General features: G+C 36.8%; 2 protein-coding genes across 3 annotated transcripts; both read left to right on the plus strand.

The window, feature by feature from the left end:
* Positions 1 to 735: 735 nt before the first annotated feature.
* On the plus strand, positions 736 to 3544 carry LOC119982287 (glycine-rich RNA-binding protein RZ1A-like). Of its 2 annotated transcripts, none has more exons than XM_038825589.1 (4): positions 736 to 870; positions 1968 to 2084; positions 2609 to 3183; positions 3269 to 3544. In XM_038825589.1, the coding sequence occupies exons 2-3, from the start codon at positions 1974 to 1976 to the stop codon at positions 3161 to 3163; spliced, it is 666 nt and encodes a 221-aa protein (XP_038681517.1). In that variant the 5' UTR covers positions 736 to 870; positions 1968 to 1973; the 3' UTR covers positions 3164 to 3183; positions 3269 to 3544. The 2 variants fall into 2 exon arrangements, with proteins under 2 accessions (XP_038681517.1, XP_038681518.1); XM_038825590.1 differs by lacking the exon at positions 736 to 870 and adding an exon at positions 1467 to 1491 and having other exon boundaries at positions 3269 to 3542.
* Positions 3545 to 6441: 2897 nt separating this feature from the next.
* On the plus strand, positions 6442 to 14703 carry LOC119982286 (protein LIN1). Its single transcript, XM_038825588.1, has 10 exons — positions 6442 to 6685; positions 6773 to 6992; positions 7199 to 7324; positions 7421 to 7579; positions 7885 to 8014; positions 8190 to 8231; positions 8813 to 9097; positions 9210 to 9252; positions 10204 to 10281; positions 14241 to 14703. The coding sequence occupies exons 1-10, from the start codon at positions 6612 to 6614 to the stop codon at positions 14308 to 14310; spliced, it is 1227 nt and encodes a 408-aa protein (XP_038681516.1). The 5' UTR covers positions 6442 to 6611; the 3' UTR covers positions 14311 to 14703.
* Positions 14704 to 16426: the final 1723 nt, after the last annotated feature.

Raw genomic sequence — 16426 nt, forward strand, 5'->3', positions numbered from 1 at the left:
GTGTGACGTTTATTGATTGTGTGTGATTTTCAATGATGTCTTGCTATGATATGCATACCCAATAAATGCATGTCACACATTACTGGGATTGTTATTACTGGGATCCTAGGGAAGTATCCCAACAATGTGTGACATTTATTGATTGTGTGTGGTTTTCAATGATCCCTTACTATGATGTCGGTATACCTAATGAATGCACGTCACACACTGCTGTGATAGTTATTATTGAGATCCCTATCATCGTTGTTATAACAAAAGACTAAAAGAGATTATTACAAAATACTTATTAGATAATTATTTACTCCATCCGTCCCATTTTAATTGTCCTCTATTCTTTTTTGGGATGTCCCAAAATGCATGCCCATTTCAATTAATTAAAACTAATTTCATCTATTTTTTCTATCTTACCCTTAAATTGAAAAGTTGATGGAGTGAATTCCCAAGGAGTCATTGACATCTTAATTGTCCTCTATAAATGAGGGTATAAATATCAAATTGAAATGAAGTAATATAATTTCTTAAAATGTGTGTAAAGTTGAAGGGGACAATAAAAATGGGACAGAGGAGTAATTTTTAACATAAATGAATTTTCGAGCTGAACTTTGACATTTCTTAACGAGCCGATCCCAAGCTTTCCCTTGCAAAGCTTAAGCCGAGCTCGAACTTAACAAAGATATGGTGAGCCGAGCCTTAGCATAGAAGAAAAGTCGGACTTAGAATATAAAAATATTTTAAAAAATAGGGGAAAAAAAGTAATATATACGGTGACCCGCGATTAGCGTTAGCAGAATCTCTGCTTCTTGCTTCTATTGCGAAGGGTTTGTGACTTCGCTTCTCTGATCTAAAAACCATATCCTCTCTGCGTTACTGGTACGCCGCTTCAGTCTCTCCTCGACTCTTTGATTTCATATTAATGAGATCTACTCCTTAACTTTCTGTAGTTCTTGTTATTTAACCTAGATTGAAGTTAATTGTTAGCTTACTGTGCGTGCTTGCTTGCTTAATTTTCCACTCCTACTTTGTTTTGGATCTCTTTTCAACGCGCTTATCATATTCGAACGAATAGTCCATATACAATTTTGATGATCGGGTTCGAAAATCTGAAAACCTAATTACGGTTTTTTGTTTGGGGTTTTGGATGAAATATTATCTGTATAGCTTGTGACTGATAGAGAATCTTTATTCAGTTTTCTTGCCCTCTTTATTTCGATGTTTTGTAAACTTTTTATGGTACTCATTAATAGTAAGGAATAAGGTGTGGAAGTATAAATTATTACTGTGTAGAGAAAGGATGTTATTGGGGATTTACTGGGCTCAATAACATTAGTGTTATCTTTTTGGTTCTCAAGAAGTTGGATTGTTTTCTTACTCAAATCCATTTATCAAGGATAAGAAGGCAATGGAATCTAAAATACTTTTCCTGGAAACGAGCAGAAAAGAAATTTTTGTGAGAGCATGAACAAATTTTGGCTACTCTATCTGCTTAATGAGATTCGTGGCACAGTGCATTTGCTGTCTCGTCTCTCCTTTTCCATATTTTATTTGTTTTGGTACTTGTAGAGGGTAATATTGGATATGTCACATTTGTTGGTTATATGCAGCTGCACTTAGCAGCGAGGTTTCACTTTCAGGTGTAATCTATTCTCATCCTTGCTCTGTGATTGTTTTTGCTCTAATGATCAGTGTGTGATACACTGGTATAGTATCCTGTTTTGATCAACCTACTATCTGACTTCTACCTAGGAATATTTGAGCTCAATTGCTCAAGTGATGTCAGTCCTTAGTCTTTACAAGAGCTATTGCTGTCATATAACTTCTCGAGGCAAATTATTGTATTCTGTTCAGGGTTTTCTTGATGTATGAATTAGTTTTATTCATACACGGTATACCTATCTAGGTATTATAAATGTTTGTTACTCACTCTAGTTTTTGGGTCTCCATATAAGTGTTCCTTGTCAAATTTGCAGTTTTAAATGTCGGAAGAGTTGGAGTATCGTTGTTTTATAGGTGGCCTTTCATGGTCAACCTCAGATAGAGGTCTGAAAGATGCATTTGGAAAGTTTGGCCATCTTCTTGAAGCAAAGGTAACCATTCTGAACTCTGAAGTCATGGATATATTTCATCCTCTGTTATTTTTGTTTCTTTTGGTCCACCTATCTCTTCTGTTTTTCTTCTTTGAATTAAATTCATGAACAGTTTGTGTTCTTTTGATATAACAGTGTTGGCCTTTTCTTTTAGTTGCTTTTTTTTTTGCTCTTTATCTATCTTTATTGTGATGAAGTGGTGTGATTTGAATATCCTATATTTATTTTAACAAAAATAGTCATATAATTTTCATCCAAGCAAATAGTTTGATTTTCTATTCTGATTTGGGAAGAACATCCAGCCACAAATAAATGATGCTTCATAAGGTTGTATAACAATAGTTTTTGTCAAGGCCTTTTGTAAGAAAAGCATTGTTTGCATTCGTGCCATGTTGGCACATATTTGTAAATTACGATACAAGTTAAGAAGTTTATATTTATTCGTTTTGACTTGTTCTAATATTTTTCAATTACTCATCTTAAAATTCATCTGTGAGATTTGACAGAAAATTTTGATGATTTAGGTGGTAGTTGACAAATTTTCTGGCCGATCTCGTGGATTTGGATTTGTCACTTTTGATGAAAAGAAAGCAATGGATGAGGCCATTGAAGCAATGAATGGGATAGATTTAGATGGGCGTGCTATTACTGTTGATAAGGCCCAGCCTCAACAAGGTTCAGGTAGAGATCGCGATGGTGGACGTGATCGTGATGGTGGACGTGATCGTGATGGTGGACGTGACCGTGATCGTGGACGTGACCGTGATGGTGGGCGTGATTATGGAGGGGGACGCGGATCTAATGGCGGAGAGTGCTTTAAGTGTGGCAAGCCTGGGCATTTTGCTAGGGAGTGCCCTAGTGAAGGGGAAAGAGGTGGCGGCAGGTATGGTGGCAGGGATGATAGGCATGGCGGTGGTTCTGGCGTTGGTGGTGGGAGTCGCTTCGGCCCAGACCGAAATGGAGATCGCTCTAGTGGGCGCAGCAGGGATTCTGGTGGTCATGGAGGTTCGGGAAGTGATCGTTATCGCGACCGCTCTGGACCATATGAGCGTCGAGGGTCTGGAGGCTTTCGTTCTTGATAGGACATGTTCTGATTGTGGTATGATCCTTATACTGAACATCACTTGTTGTATGCATGGGTTATGTGTGTTTTTACTGATGAATTATGTTCATCTCTATTGCAGCTTCAGAATTGAAGATCCTGTGGCTATCATCTATGATGCACTGCAGTTTATTTTTAGAGGTTTTGGAATCTTCATAATCGACAGTTGGATCTAAGTAGTTGTTCGTCTTTTCATGTGCAAAACTTGGCACAGTTGTTGAACCCTGTTCTGTGTCCATAAAATACTGACTTCAGTGTTTTGGTTCGTGGAGTCTGATACTTGCTTGACATGCACCTTCAAATTTGGTCTTGTGCTCTTTGAATGCCATGATTGCTGCTGGGTTTCTTCTGAGTAATATGCATGGTCCAATGTCGGATTTTTCATTGACGTTTTTGCATATGCAAATGGCCACTGTGGATTGTGTTTTGGTGGCTGGATGGGAATCAGAACTGGTGGTGAGGGTTCTGCTCTCTTGAATGGATGCTATAGGAGCTGTCTTGAAAGAAAAATGTGCATTTTTGGTTACCCTGGTTTCACTATGTTTCTAATAGAAAAGGAGTTAAACTGGTAATTGCATTTCCTACTACTACTTGTGCTAATTCTTATTTATGGTTTGTGCTATATTTAATATTATCAACCTTTTGGCAGGATACTTGGCTATGTATGGCCATTTGGGTATCTTTGTTGCTAACTGGACATACTTTTAACTATTTGTGAAAGTTTTTTGGGTCACGACAAGCCATCTGCTGTTTAACTGAGTGTAGGGGCACATTCATGATCTGCCCTGTTCACTGGAGTGATGGAAGTGTTCCCTTATCAAACAATGGCCGGTTGTTCGGAAGCTCTTGATGAGTTCTGCAACTGTTGCCTGCCCCTTGTCTTGTTCTGTACATTCAGCGCCTGTCGTGGTTGGGAGATTCTTGTTCTTGCATTGTTCTCTTTGCTTGCATGCCCTGTTATGTGATGCTTTTGGTCCAAGATTGTGGTTCTCTTGTTATCAAATTATTTCCTAGCGTGAATGTGGTCGAGGTTGTGGCTTCCTTAATGCTATCTTTGCGAGGTTCCTTGCCCAGTTTGGAATGCACTTCTAGAGCTCTGCTGTTGTTATTATTCCACGCAAAGTTGTAATCTTGCAATCTCAACCCTATCGTCAACGGGGTGTGAGCTTCACGTTTGCAGTCAATAAGTAAATTACTTGCACTTTTACACACAAACACTACTTTATCTTTGTTATGTTTACTATGATTTGCGTATTTTGTCCTCATCCGGGCTTTTGGTGTATTTTGTGCTCATCCGGGCTTTTGGTGTATTTTGTGATGGTTTTTCCATGCATTGTTGACTTTTTAATATTTTGTAACTAGTTGTATGCCCGCGCTTCGCGCGGCATATATTTTGATTGAAAAATAAATATGTGTGAAATTTTTTCGATATTTTGTTAACATGAAGAGCAATAGAGTTTTAATTGTAGAAAATAAAGATGATTGTGAGATGAAGATAAAATATGTACAATACCTGTTTTTTAATTTGTTAAGAAAAAAATTTTCTAATAAGATGTAAGAAATTTGATGCATAAGGAATAAGTATGCTAAGAGTTTATCAATTTTTATTTGCGTCGCTAGTATCTACAAAGTGTTATAGGTCACCAAAGACATGTTTATGAGACAATATTGTATGGTTAGTACAACAATCTTTACAAAGTGACATTTAATATCGAGAAATACAATGTAGCATAAGTAGTATTTTTAAAATTATATTTTTGGAATAAAATTCTTAATATTTTTAGAATAAGATTTTTGAATTTATATTTTTGAAATGTTATGTATGACTGGTAGATTTATGCCTATAATCACTTTGACCTTCAACAACTCATTGAATTCTACCATGCTTTCTTGTCACCACTTACATGTTCCAATACCAAATGGGTTAAATTTACTTACACATTAGAACAATATAGCATGAGAAAAGCCTCTCATGTTGTGTATGCTGCAATCCAAACAGACTACTAAACCTAGCGAAACTCTAAACATGCATAATACATCAACTAAATATTACAGAAACACACAAAATACATCAAAAACACACAAAATGATAAAAACACACAAAAATCCCCACAAAATGATGGTAATTAATGCTAAAAACACACAAAATGTTTTCAAACTAAATACTACAAATGAATTTCATTGAGTCACATCAAAAGACTCTCATAATTAGCAATACATGGCCTTTGAGAAACCAAAACAACATCAAACCACTCCTATGAAACATTAATTCTCATACAATTCAATATAATTTTTAAATTATTTGAATACTATTAATTGTATGAGTGTGGTTGTGGGTCTTAAAGTGTATGAGTGTGGTTGTGGGTATTAAAGTTTTGCAATACATTTATGTGTGTGGTTGTGGGTCTTAAAGTTTTCTAATATATTTTTAAATTTTATTTTGTCTATATAGGCTTTTTTGTAAAGGCGTCCACGTGGCACCATGAATTGAGGAGAAGCCTTGTGGATCCTTAGCTTTATATATATAAATTGATGATTTGCGTCTTGGTGTCCCATTCAAATTATAAAACTACAATTACAGGCATGAGGAAATTGATAGCAAAGACTACTTCAGAAATATATGAGCAAATTAAGCATACAAAAGAAATAGCGATCACTTTTTCTATTGCATCTGGCATCCACTGGTTGATTGCAATTGTCTTGTTTACAGTAAATTTGGGACTCCGAGTTCATGCTCTCATCAATTATCAGCTCTCCATCCACAGAAATTTCCAAGCCAAACTTCCCACTCATCCTTGTGACAAATGACAACCATGCAGCCTGAGTTCGCCTCACAAAATTTCTCAGAAATCCTTGGCGAGCTATTCATAACCCTATGCAATTGTTTTAGTTGATCATGAGGCTCCTATCTATTCATTGATTTCATGATAATTTATGTTTTGGCCCTCTATTCATTGATTTCATGATAATTTATGTTTTGGCCCTTAAGAAAAACAATGCTGTTCTGACTAGTTTTTTTTTTTTAAAATGTCCGAGAAATATTAGTTATTATTTTTTTTTAAATATCCTGAGCAATATGCATGGAATCCAATTTTGAGCACATGTATGTTTAATTCAATCAATTGTCAATCAAGTCACTTCTCTTAATCTAATTAGTTAATTAGTTATCCATAATTAATTATTTTAAATAAGTTTTTTTAAATAACATTTTTTTTGGATATATATAGGAAAGACCGAAAGAATCTGTCTTTTTTAAGTCCGAACAAAGAGCTTGTGACCCGACCCGGCAACTTTATTAGCAGAAGCGGTTGTTTTTGTTCCAGAAACCTAGACTCGGCGTGGCTCCTCAGCAGAATCAGCATCATATAGTTCCCAAATTCCTCGACTGACTTTGTGAGTTACTCGCGAGTGAAGACAGGAACCAGATGGAAGAGAAACCACCGCGCTCCAGTCTCAAGCGCTCTTTCGTTGAAGATGATGAATCGGAACAAGCCCCTGCGTAATCTCACACATACACATATTTGATACTACGTTTGTTGTTGAATTCTTCTAGGGTTTCACTTGATTCGTATAAAATCTTTCACAGGCAGAAGAGGATTCGGTTTCCTAAGGGTAGGAAGGTGAAGCCGGGAGACGAATCGTCGATTAGAGGCGTTGTAGAAGACGGTCCGACCGACACGAAGAATGATCCTCGCTTTGTTGCCAAGGAGCGTGCTAAACGCCGTAAGCAAATGACCACGGAACTCTTCATTGAAGAAGGCGAAGGCATTCTGAACGACGTCACGGCTGCTGAAGTGGATTATGATGTATGTAATTGCTTTCCTACCACCTCCCCCCCTCCCCCCCACCCCTTATATCATTAATTCACCGACATTTTTAAGATCTTTTTGGTTGTGCAGTTAATTATGACGTGAAATTTTCAGGCTATTGTTTGTTGAATGTATGCATGATTTAGTGACCAATGTTTTTTTTTGGAAATTTCTTAGCAAGTGATTGGGATTTATTTTGACAGGATAATGATAACTTTGTTGAAGATGGAATACAAATAGAGCCGTTTAATCTGAACAAGGAGAGGGAAGAAGGTTATTTTGATGCAGATGGAAATTTTGTTGAATATGTCACTGATAAGGAAGCCAAGGTTGGTGGACGTCATATCAAACTGTGGCCTATTCTTTCATTGTTCAAAATTGTAGCTTTGAACTTGTTTATTGTTTTTAAAGGAATGTTATTGCAGGATGCATGGATGGATAGCGTTGAAGTTGATCCAAGATATGCTGCACTAGCCCATGTGGAAAATGAAGCAAATGATGAAAGTGAGGTCCTGGACCTTTCTTCCGAAGACGCTGCAACAATAAAGAGGCGTATTGCGAACTTGCTTGAACCAGGAGAAACGGTAAATTTGTTAGAGTAACACTTGTAGCACATTACATTTAAACAAGATTGACACTGGAGCAAAACATTATCCAATAAGCACCTTGCTTTGCTAACATTACATTTAGGTTTGCTTCTGATGTTTATGAAACATGTGCACAGTTTGCAATAAGCCAATACTTGGTGAAAGAGTGAAATTAGTTGTGCCATGTTTGAAGATAATTATTTGTGATTTACAATTTCGTGCCACAACTCCCTTTGTTGTTTAGCAAGTGATTATACGTGTTTCATCTGGGTAGTATTCAGAAAATTGTTTCTGTTTTATAGGTTTTACAAGCTTTGAGAAGATTGAAGGGAACATCTAGTAATAGAAAGGAGAAAATGTCGGCTGAGACAAAGGTTTTATTTGACCAGCTAACTGAAGATGCTATGAAGCTACTGGAGAATGGTGAATACAGTTAAGTGTAATTAATTTTGCCTAATGCTCACAGCCCATACCACTAGTTCATTCAGCCTCTAAAGTCTAAACTCATCCTCTATTTTTGGAGGATTTTGTCTAAGGTGTCGTATTCTATTTTTTCTTTTTCACTGCATCATATGTGTTGCTTACTGGTTTGAGTTGCTTTCTGCAGATGTATATCATGACAGGCAAGAAGTTTTTGAGCGTGAGGCAGGTTGGTGTTCTACTTGGCCTTCCCTCTTTGAGGTGTCTTGTAGCAGCGAATTGTAGACTTAGTTGTTTACTTGTTTTCAATGCTTTTGTATATTCTGCATATTTTTCTTATGTGTCCAACTTCTCTGTCGCTTGACGAAAAAGAGTATGTATTAAAGGGCACCAAGGGGTACCGTGCATATACGGCCATTTACAAGAGATGAGCTTCATTACATCATGGAGTGTTTTCATTGATGTCATGAATCCATCTTTTGTTCTTGGTGATTGCGCTACATGCTATTTCCGTCTTGGTCATGCATGAATTTTTAGAGCTAATTAGTTTTTTAGAACCTTAATCAGATAACCACGTGTTTTGTATTTTGTGGATAAAGCTGTGACTTGTGAGTTGATCCTTATATTTTCGGGTACAGGATGGGGAAAAAATGCTTTCTACTTGTTTAGTGTTCACCATTTGTAAATTGTTATCTGTTTTAAATGATTCTTTTGTAAGTGGAGTCTGTCCGCAATGGAAATATTGTGTGCCTTTGTGCTAGGGACATAGATTGTGTTGTGGTTTACTTGCTATGCTTCATGTTCTTCCAGAAGGATATGAAAGGCTTGCCAGAGCCAGGGGGGATGGTACATCTGCAAGTACTGGCAATGAGGATGACTATAATGCGGAGAAAGACTATCTTGGAATAGCCTCTGCAGTACCTTCTCAGACTGCTACCGAAATATCTACCAATGTTACTGATACTTTTGACATGTTTGCGGAAGATAATGACAATGCCATCGCTAAACCATCCTCTGATATGGGTAATATGGTTTCTGGCTCAACTTCTAGTGTCGGTGACCAACCATCAGATGCCTTCAATTCAGTTTCAGAGAGTAAGATTTTTTTATTGATCATGAATTTCTTGGAGCTTTTCTGGATATATACTTTATTACTTTTATGATATCTTAGTTAATTTTCTTTTATGCTTTGTAATATAATTTTCAGTGGGAGCATTGCAAAGTGATTATACGTATGATGAATCTACTGGGTATTCTCTCACCTCTCTCTCTCTCTCTCTCTCTCTCTCTCTCTCTCTCTCTCTCTCTCTCTCTCTCTCTCTAAACCCTAAACCCTACCTACCTACCTACCTGAATAAAATACATTATGAAACTTTCATTTAGTTGTGGTTATAATACTTATTTTCTTAATTGGTTATAGATACTTACATGGGTTTCAGTGGATTAATTCACTTTTAAAATGTGTACTTAGTCCTTCTCTGAATTACTTTGTTTATAGTTTGCATTTTGCACTTGCTGTACAACTGGGAAGAAAATTATGGACCCTACTTTTTTGGTTGACTTCTTATTTCAACTATGGTGGTTATTGGTGTAACATTGTATTTCTGTTTCTATGGGAAAAGAATTTCGCGACATATTCTTCTTAGCATGCAATGAAGTTGCTTTGTTGGGGCGAGTTATTTACAATTCCAATTTTGGAGGCATATTTTTCTGTGTTTGTTTTGTCTATAGTATTAAGTCCACCATTCTGATTTGTTGTTTTGACTTTCTGCAAGTCATTAAGGATTTTTTTGTCAGCAGATCACCCTGAAAGAAATCTTCTTCATCTGAATCAGCATTTAGCTTTTACTTATCTTTTGAGTTAATGGGTCTACTAGAACTACTTCAATAACCACAACTATTATTGATGTTATTGTCTTTTAGCGATGAATCTTTTGGGTTTAGCCTTTGGTGTTATAATGATTGAGGTTATGTTTTTGATAGACCTTTTGGTTATCTTTGTATCTTACATGTATCACTATGAAGTTGTACAAAGCTGGATGCTATTTCTGTCCGTAAATTCGTTTCAGTTTGCTTTTTTCTGGCTAAACTCTAAACGAGGATTTGGTTTTATAATAAGAGCAATAATATATCTATGAACCTAATTTATTTTACTTTAATTCACGATTTCTGTTTTAATTGTATTTACAATTTTCCTTCAGGTACTACTACAGCAGCATTTTGGGCTATTATTATGACCCTTCTACTGGACTGTATTGCGCTGCCTCCACTGGTACATGGTAATGTTATTGTCATTTTACTATGTTAACCAATTGTTCCTTTCCTGTGTTCCTTTTATCTTGATATTTTTTTTGCAATTTATTTACTTGATGTTAACTCGCCATACTGGCATACATATTATCACAATAGTTATTTTGTACACTTAGGTTGTCATTTGAATGATTAGGGAAGAGAGCTCCTCGAGTAGTTTGATGTTTTACATTTGAAGGATATTTTTGATGTTTTACATGTTACAAGCGAACATGTGGCCCAGCGATAGAGTTATGGGAATGCAACCTAGAGGTCATATGTTCAATTCTTGGAAACCTCCTCTCCACATATTATGTAGGGTAAAGTCTGCTTACGTCTTGCTTGTCCCCTACCCCGCCCACTGAGGGAGATTTGTGCACGAGTGTTGTTTACCATTTTTTATTTTTGAGCGGCAGTCGGATTGGAACCTAGGTTGGAGTACTGATGGACGAAAGGTGGTAATAAGAATTTTTGTATCTTTTGTTTTCTTTTAGAAGTAAATTGTTCTAACTACAGTATAACCTAGGAAGCACTAACTCGGCAAAATAGGTGCCGAGTCCGCGTCGAGTACGAACTGATGTAGTTTTTGGACTACCAATGTAGAATTTGTTTAGGATTGAGCAACCAAAACCCTAACCCAAAAATTTAAGAACCCTAGAACAAAAATTCCCGATTCCTTGATTTCTTGAAATTGAAACAAACTTTCAGCAAACAAGAAAAAAAGAAACTTGAACTTCTAAGTTGGAATCCTAAATCTCTCAGGTAGGGTCGGATAAACTCACCTTCCCCTCTCAGCCTCTCACCGAGCATGTCTAAGGAATCTCTCCTATAACAAATTTTGTATAAAAACTCTCATTATTAGTTATTCTTGACTTGCATCCATATATATAGACTCCCAGTAATCCTAATTACATAAGAAACTTCCATCAAATAAAACTTGGATTCCTAAAAGTAAACTAATATGACTCCAATTATAACTATGACTTGACTTAGGAACATAACCTAATAAAAGACTCATAAAACAAATAACTATTACTAAATTCGAAATTCCGACATAACTGGAAATTCCGACAATACCCTTACTATGAAAACTAAAAGAAACTTAGTTAAAATAAACCCAATAATAGACTTAACTTATAAAAACATAAAATTAATGGTCTTCCTGCATCACGAACTGACTCAGTTCGTGTGCACAATTGACGAGCAAAAATACGGTTGTAACGCGCATTGACCTCGTCGGAACAGTCAACCTAGCAAAGACTCACTTTCGACTCAGATTCGATGCGGAAGGGACTCGTTTTGCTTAAATCCACGCGACTGAAGCCCTAAAACTCATACCTTCAACGCGACTTCTCTGAACTTGATTTCTTCTCTTCGTTGATTCATAAACTTCTCTACACTCGACCTCTGAATCGACTGGTCTTCTCTGAACTCAACCTCACTCTAAATTGCAGGTATGTGGATCGAACTTTCTCTTCTCTTTAGACAGGCGTGGCCTAGGCTTGGTCATGACTTGCGTTGATGCAAAACATGAGAGAGAGACCAGCACACAGAGACTCAGAGAAGGAACAAGAGACGAAGGGTTGCTACTAACATGGAATGCTTGTGATTGGAATACACCTGTCATTAGAATATCATCTAAATCTAAGTATAAATTTCACAGGTACTAACTATTAATACATTAGGTGGGCCCAAAGGTTTTGTTTATTTTTATGACTCGGGTCCTATTCTTTTTGTTAAATATTAGAATAAAAAATACACAATATAATAGTCAAATATTGAAAAATCTACACAAAACATAACCATAATTCTAAATACATTTATAAAAAATATATATAAATATTTTTTATTTGCCGAGTCCCCCCGCACTCATATCCTGGATTCTTTGAGAATTTACGAATCCCCAAGTGCCCGCGCCCGCATCTTGTGTCCTGGCATCTAAGTCGGTGCTTCCTAGAGTATAACTCATTAGACTCTTCCAGAGTATTAATGACTATATATAGAAAATGTCAATGAGCAAATAATAGTATTTTTTTTCTTTGAATATAGTATATAGGGTATTGAATATCTGTGGCAAGGAAGTGGAGGAAACATACAATCACCCAGTGTTGCTCTACACATGAACAAGGTGTTCTGGCATTTGGCCATTGGTCAGACTTCCATTTATAATAAGGTGGACTGGAAGATAAGAGTCCTTTGGAGTGCTTCTAGTGGAGCCAAACTAGAAGTTAAATCCTTCAGCATGTTACTTGGAATTTGCAGGGGAAATATAGAGGTTAGTTTTACTTGAAAGGTGATGCAGGACAATTAATAATAATAATAAATGACTTAAACGAAAGTCCATACAGTCAGTCTTCACTTTCCCAGTTTAGCTTGTTTTGCATGATCCATGTGCTCCATAAACTGCAACGCTAAGGCATCCACTTCATGCATAGAATTGTCTGTAACATCATCCTCTGATAGATCCCCAACTCCAACTGCATCAAAAGGTGATGGGAAAGTCTGAAGTTTTGCCAGAGTAGCTGTCATCAGTTTAACTCTCCTTGTGTTAAAATGTTGGTAACTGGGATATTGGAAAGTAGTGACCAGGTTATGGCGAATAGGTGTTATCTTTGTCAACAAGAGTCTATCCATCACCTTCTATATTGCTCTTGGTTTTGGAGGATTGTCCTCTTCTGGCGATGGCTGATTCGGGGATTCCTTTGAAAATGAATTGTGAACAATGGTCATTGCCACCTGGGTGGGTTTCAACCCAAAGACCAGCCTAAGGTAAGTCTCCCAAAACCATGACCACTTAATATACACTTAATGTGGGATCAGTATGTCACATGTACAGACTCCATTTAATCCACTTTAGGAATAAAGCAGAGAGAAAGAGCGTACATGCACTTGATATTGCTCAATCTATTTGGCTTGAAGCGAACACGGACATGGGACACGAATACTTCACGGATACGCGGATACCTGATGAGCATCTCTTCTTAGAGACATGGGAGTTATGAGACTTTTTTGTGAATTAGAAGGGAAAGATAATTGTGGAAAGTATATGTATTACTGCTTTAGTCTCGATGCAATTGTTAGGAACTCTTTGAAAGGTATTGAGCTTTTCACTTCTAGAGAACATTCTCACTTCAAGGGGTATAACTGGAACTCAGTATTGAGAATTATTGGTTCTGTTGAATAGACGAGTGTATAGCTTTGTATGTATAGTTGTGTATAGCTAGCTTTGTTAGTTTTTATTTAGTCCCACATTATATATAGCTAGCATTACCTAGCTCTCCTTGTTTATATATCTATATAAAGCTGATGCGTGAGGTGAAGTCTCACACACATTCACTCAAACGAGGGTCTCTCTCTCTCCGTTTTCACAGGTTCAGATCCCTTTTTAAGATTATTAGCATTTCTAAAATCAAGTAATCCTTGAGTCTATCACAGCCTTAAGTTTTAGGCTTTTTGTTAGTTTCTGAATCCTCAAAGCCAAAGGGGTTTTGAAGTTCCAAATTGATAATTGTGATGATGAGATATTTTTCAGTGCTGATAGAATATTGAACGGGTGGAAAATAATTCAATATGCCTTAGGTAAGTTCCCCGTTTCCAAAGATACTGCCTAGTGTTGGCACTTCAAATGATGGCCTTTGAGATTGATTTGAGATTGTTTATCCCTTCACCTTTGGGAGCTTCAAAATTTGCACTTAAAACAATGAAGCTTTGAAGGGGATTGGAGCACTCTTTTTCTGTTATTTTATTTTCAAGTCTTGGGGGCTGACAGGCCTGCTTTTTTGGTAGTAAGACATGTGGACAAAAAATAGATATTATGGATATTTGGATATTTCAGTTGTTGGCAAATCTCTACTAATAGTAGTAGTAGAATGAGAGATTTAATAGCTTATGCGATTGCTAGCTTTTCATTGGCCCTTTTCTAATACTATCTTTTACTGCTCTGTTATAGGTACTCATTTAATGAAGAGACTGGCACGTATGATGAAATTCGCGAGGAGGTCGCATCCATCACAAATTGATGCCCGGACACTTTCACCGAGTAGTTTTACAGCCTAAAGTTGAAAGTCTGGCAATGATATATCTCTGGAGATTTAGTATTTGGCTAGAGGTTGTTCTAACCTGTTCTGTTCTGTTCTGTTGGTTGAAGAACTAATCTTTACATCTGGTTATGTCACCGCGGCTAACATGAAAAGTTATGAAAATAGAGTCCTTCGTGCGTCCAAGGAGCTAATACTCATATCCCTGTGGATACTTTGAATTTTCTGGCACTGTTTTGAATACGCAAGTACCATGAATATGGGAAGGGGTAAAATGCAATATGTAAATTGACTTGTGCGCTTTATGTACGTTTTCATTTTCGCTCTCCATTTTTGAGTGGGTGTAACTATTACTCCTTTTTTTTGTGCTCTCTACATAATGTCTAATGCAGGATACAATTTCATCCATAATAAAAAATAATTAGTAGTTAGTTTATAGTTCCAGTGAAAAAAATCACATCCCCCTATGAATTACTGCAAGTATATCCCTTACTTTGAAAGCCACGTAAGTTCACCCCTCAACCATTGACAAAACTGCAAAATGACCTTCCAATTTCAAGTTAACATGTGGGGCCCACTCAGTACACGTCATTGATGATGTAACTGTGTTTTTCAGTATATAATAACCGAAATGGTATACTGTGTGTGCGCGCGTGTGTCCAGTTTATCCGGATTAACTCACTATTTGGTTTTTTTAATGTAAACTAATCTGGATTTGATCGATTAAGTATATCTGAAATTTAATCTGAGTTAAGATATGAATATGTAAATAATTTGCAAATACGTGATGTTGTTCGACGGAATTGATTTTTTGTTGCTTCTAGTTTCAATTATAGAATAACCCCATGAAAATATGGATTGGATTGCTTCCAATGGGCCTAGCCCATAACTAGCTGTAGACGAAACGAACGTTAATTCCGTCGTCCTCTAAAACAAACACCAAAACTCAACAGTCACGCGCTCTCAATGGCATAGCTAATCTCTCCCTCTTCGCGTTATATGGTATTTACACACTGGACTCACCAGAACTCAACCAACTTCGCTACCTTTCTCCCTCAACAATGGCAACAACTGCTTTTGCTAATTCATTGTTGCCTTCTACTTCGTCGTCTTCATCTATCAGTTCTGGTTCATCATTTTTGGACCGTCCAACCAATGTTTACTTCAATCCCTCTCGAATTTCTACGTCCCTTTCCAGCATTATCTCATTTTGCTTCGGCTCATTTGAAGAAGAGAAGTTCGCGTCCTTTCACTGCCTATTGTTCCCCTGACGCTACAAAGGATCCAAATGAAGGAAAACCAATTGAATTAAGTACGATACTTTTGTTTTTGCATATGCATTCCTCTTGTATAGCTATTTCAAAATTTTTAAATTGATGAATCGCGGATATTCTCAAGGTATTGAAGAATTAGAGGTAGAAGAAGAAGATCATGAATGAATAAGAAGAAGAAGAAGGAAAAGGAGAGGAGAAACTTGCATTAAACTTTATTCTTATAAAATGTCAAGTTATAGTGTTTGGCTTAGTTAGCCTAACTTTAAACAAAGGAATACAATTTGAATCTAACATCTACTGACTTGAAAAGACATTACTCTTGGTAGCAGGTACAAGTGAGATTGAATTGTAATGAAACATTACATAGCAAGGATAATGGGCCAGTGTAAGAGCCCAACCTGATAACATATAGCAAAGCCATATTGAATAAGTCAGACAATAAAGCCCAAACTGGTAAGCCCAAAGAAATAGGGCAACTCTGTCATCGTCCACCATTGTTCACCACCATCACTGCAGTGCATCGAATACATATTCTATCATCCCCTCGAGATGAGCATGGTCAATCTTGATTGATCATGTTCATCTTGACAGAAAGATCCTGGAGACGATGCACTGGAACTGCTTTGGTGAAGATGTCTCCCAATTGAGCATCAGTTAAGAGGTCAGACAATTTCATGAGACCTTCTTGAATCTTGTCTCCAGTAAAATGTAAATCGATGTCGATTTCTATTTGCTTCTTTCAATCATGGAAGACTGGGTTGTTAGCAATATGTATTGTTGTTTGGTTATCACAGTGCAGAGCCATTGATAGAGAAATTGAAAAC

This window comes from Tripterygium wilfordii, chromosome 17 (genome assembly GCF_013401445.1).
Source record: "Tripterygium wilfordii isolate XIE 37 chromosome 17, ASM1340144v1, whole genome shotgun sequence".
Classification (NCBI taxonomy): Eukaryota; Viridiplantae; Streptophyta; class Magnoliopsida; order Celastrales; family Celastraceae; genus Tripterygium; species Tripterygium wilfordii.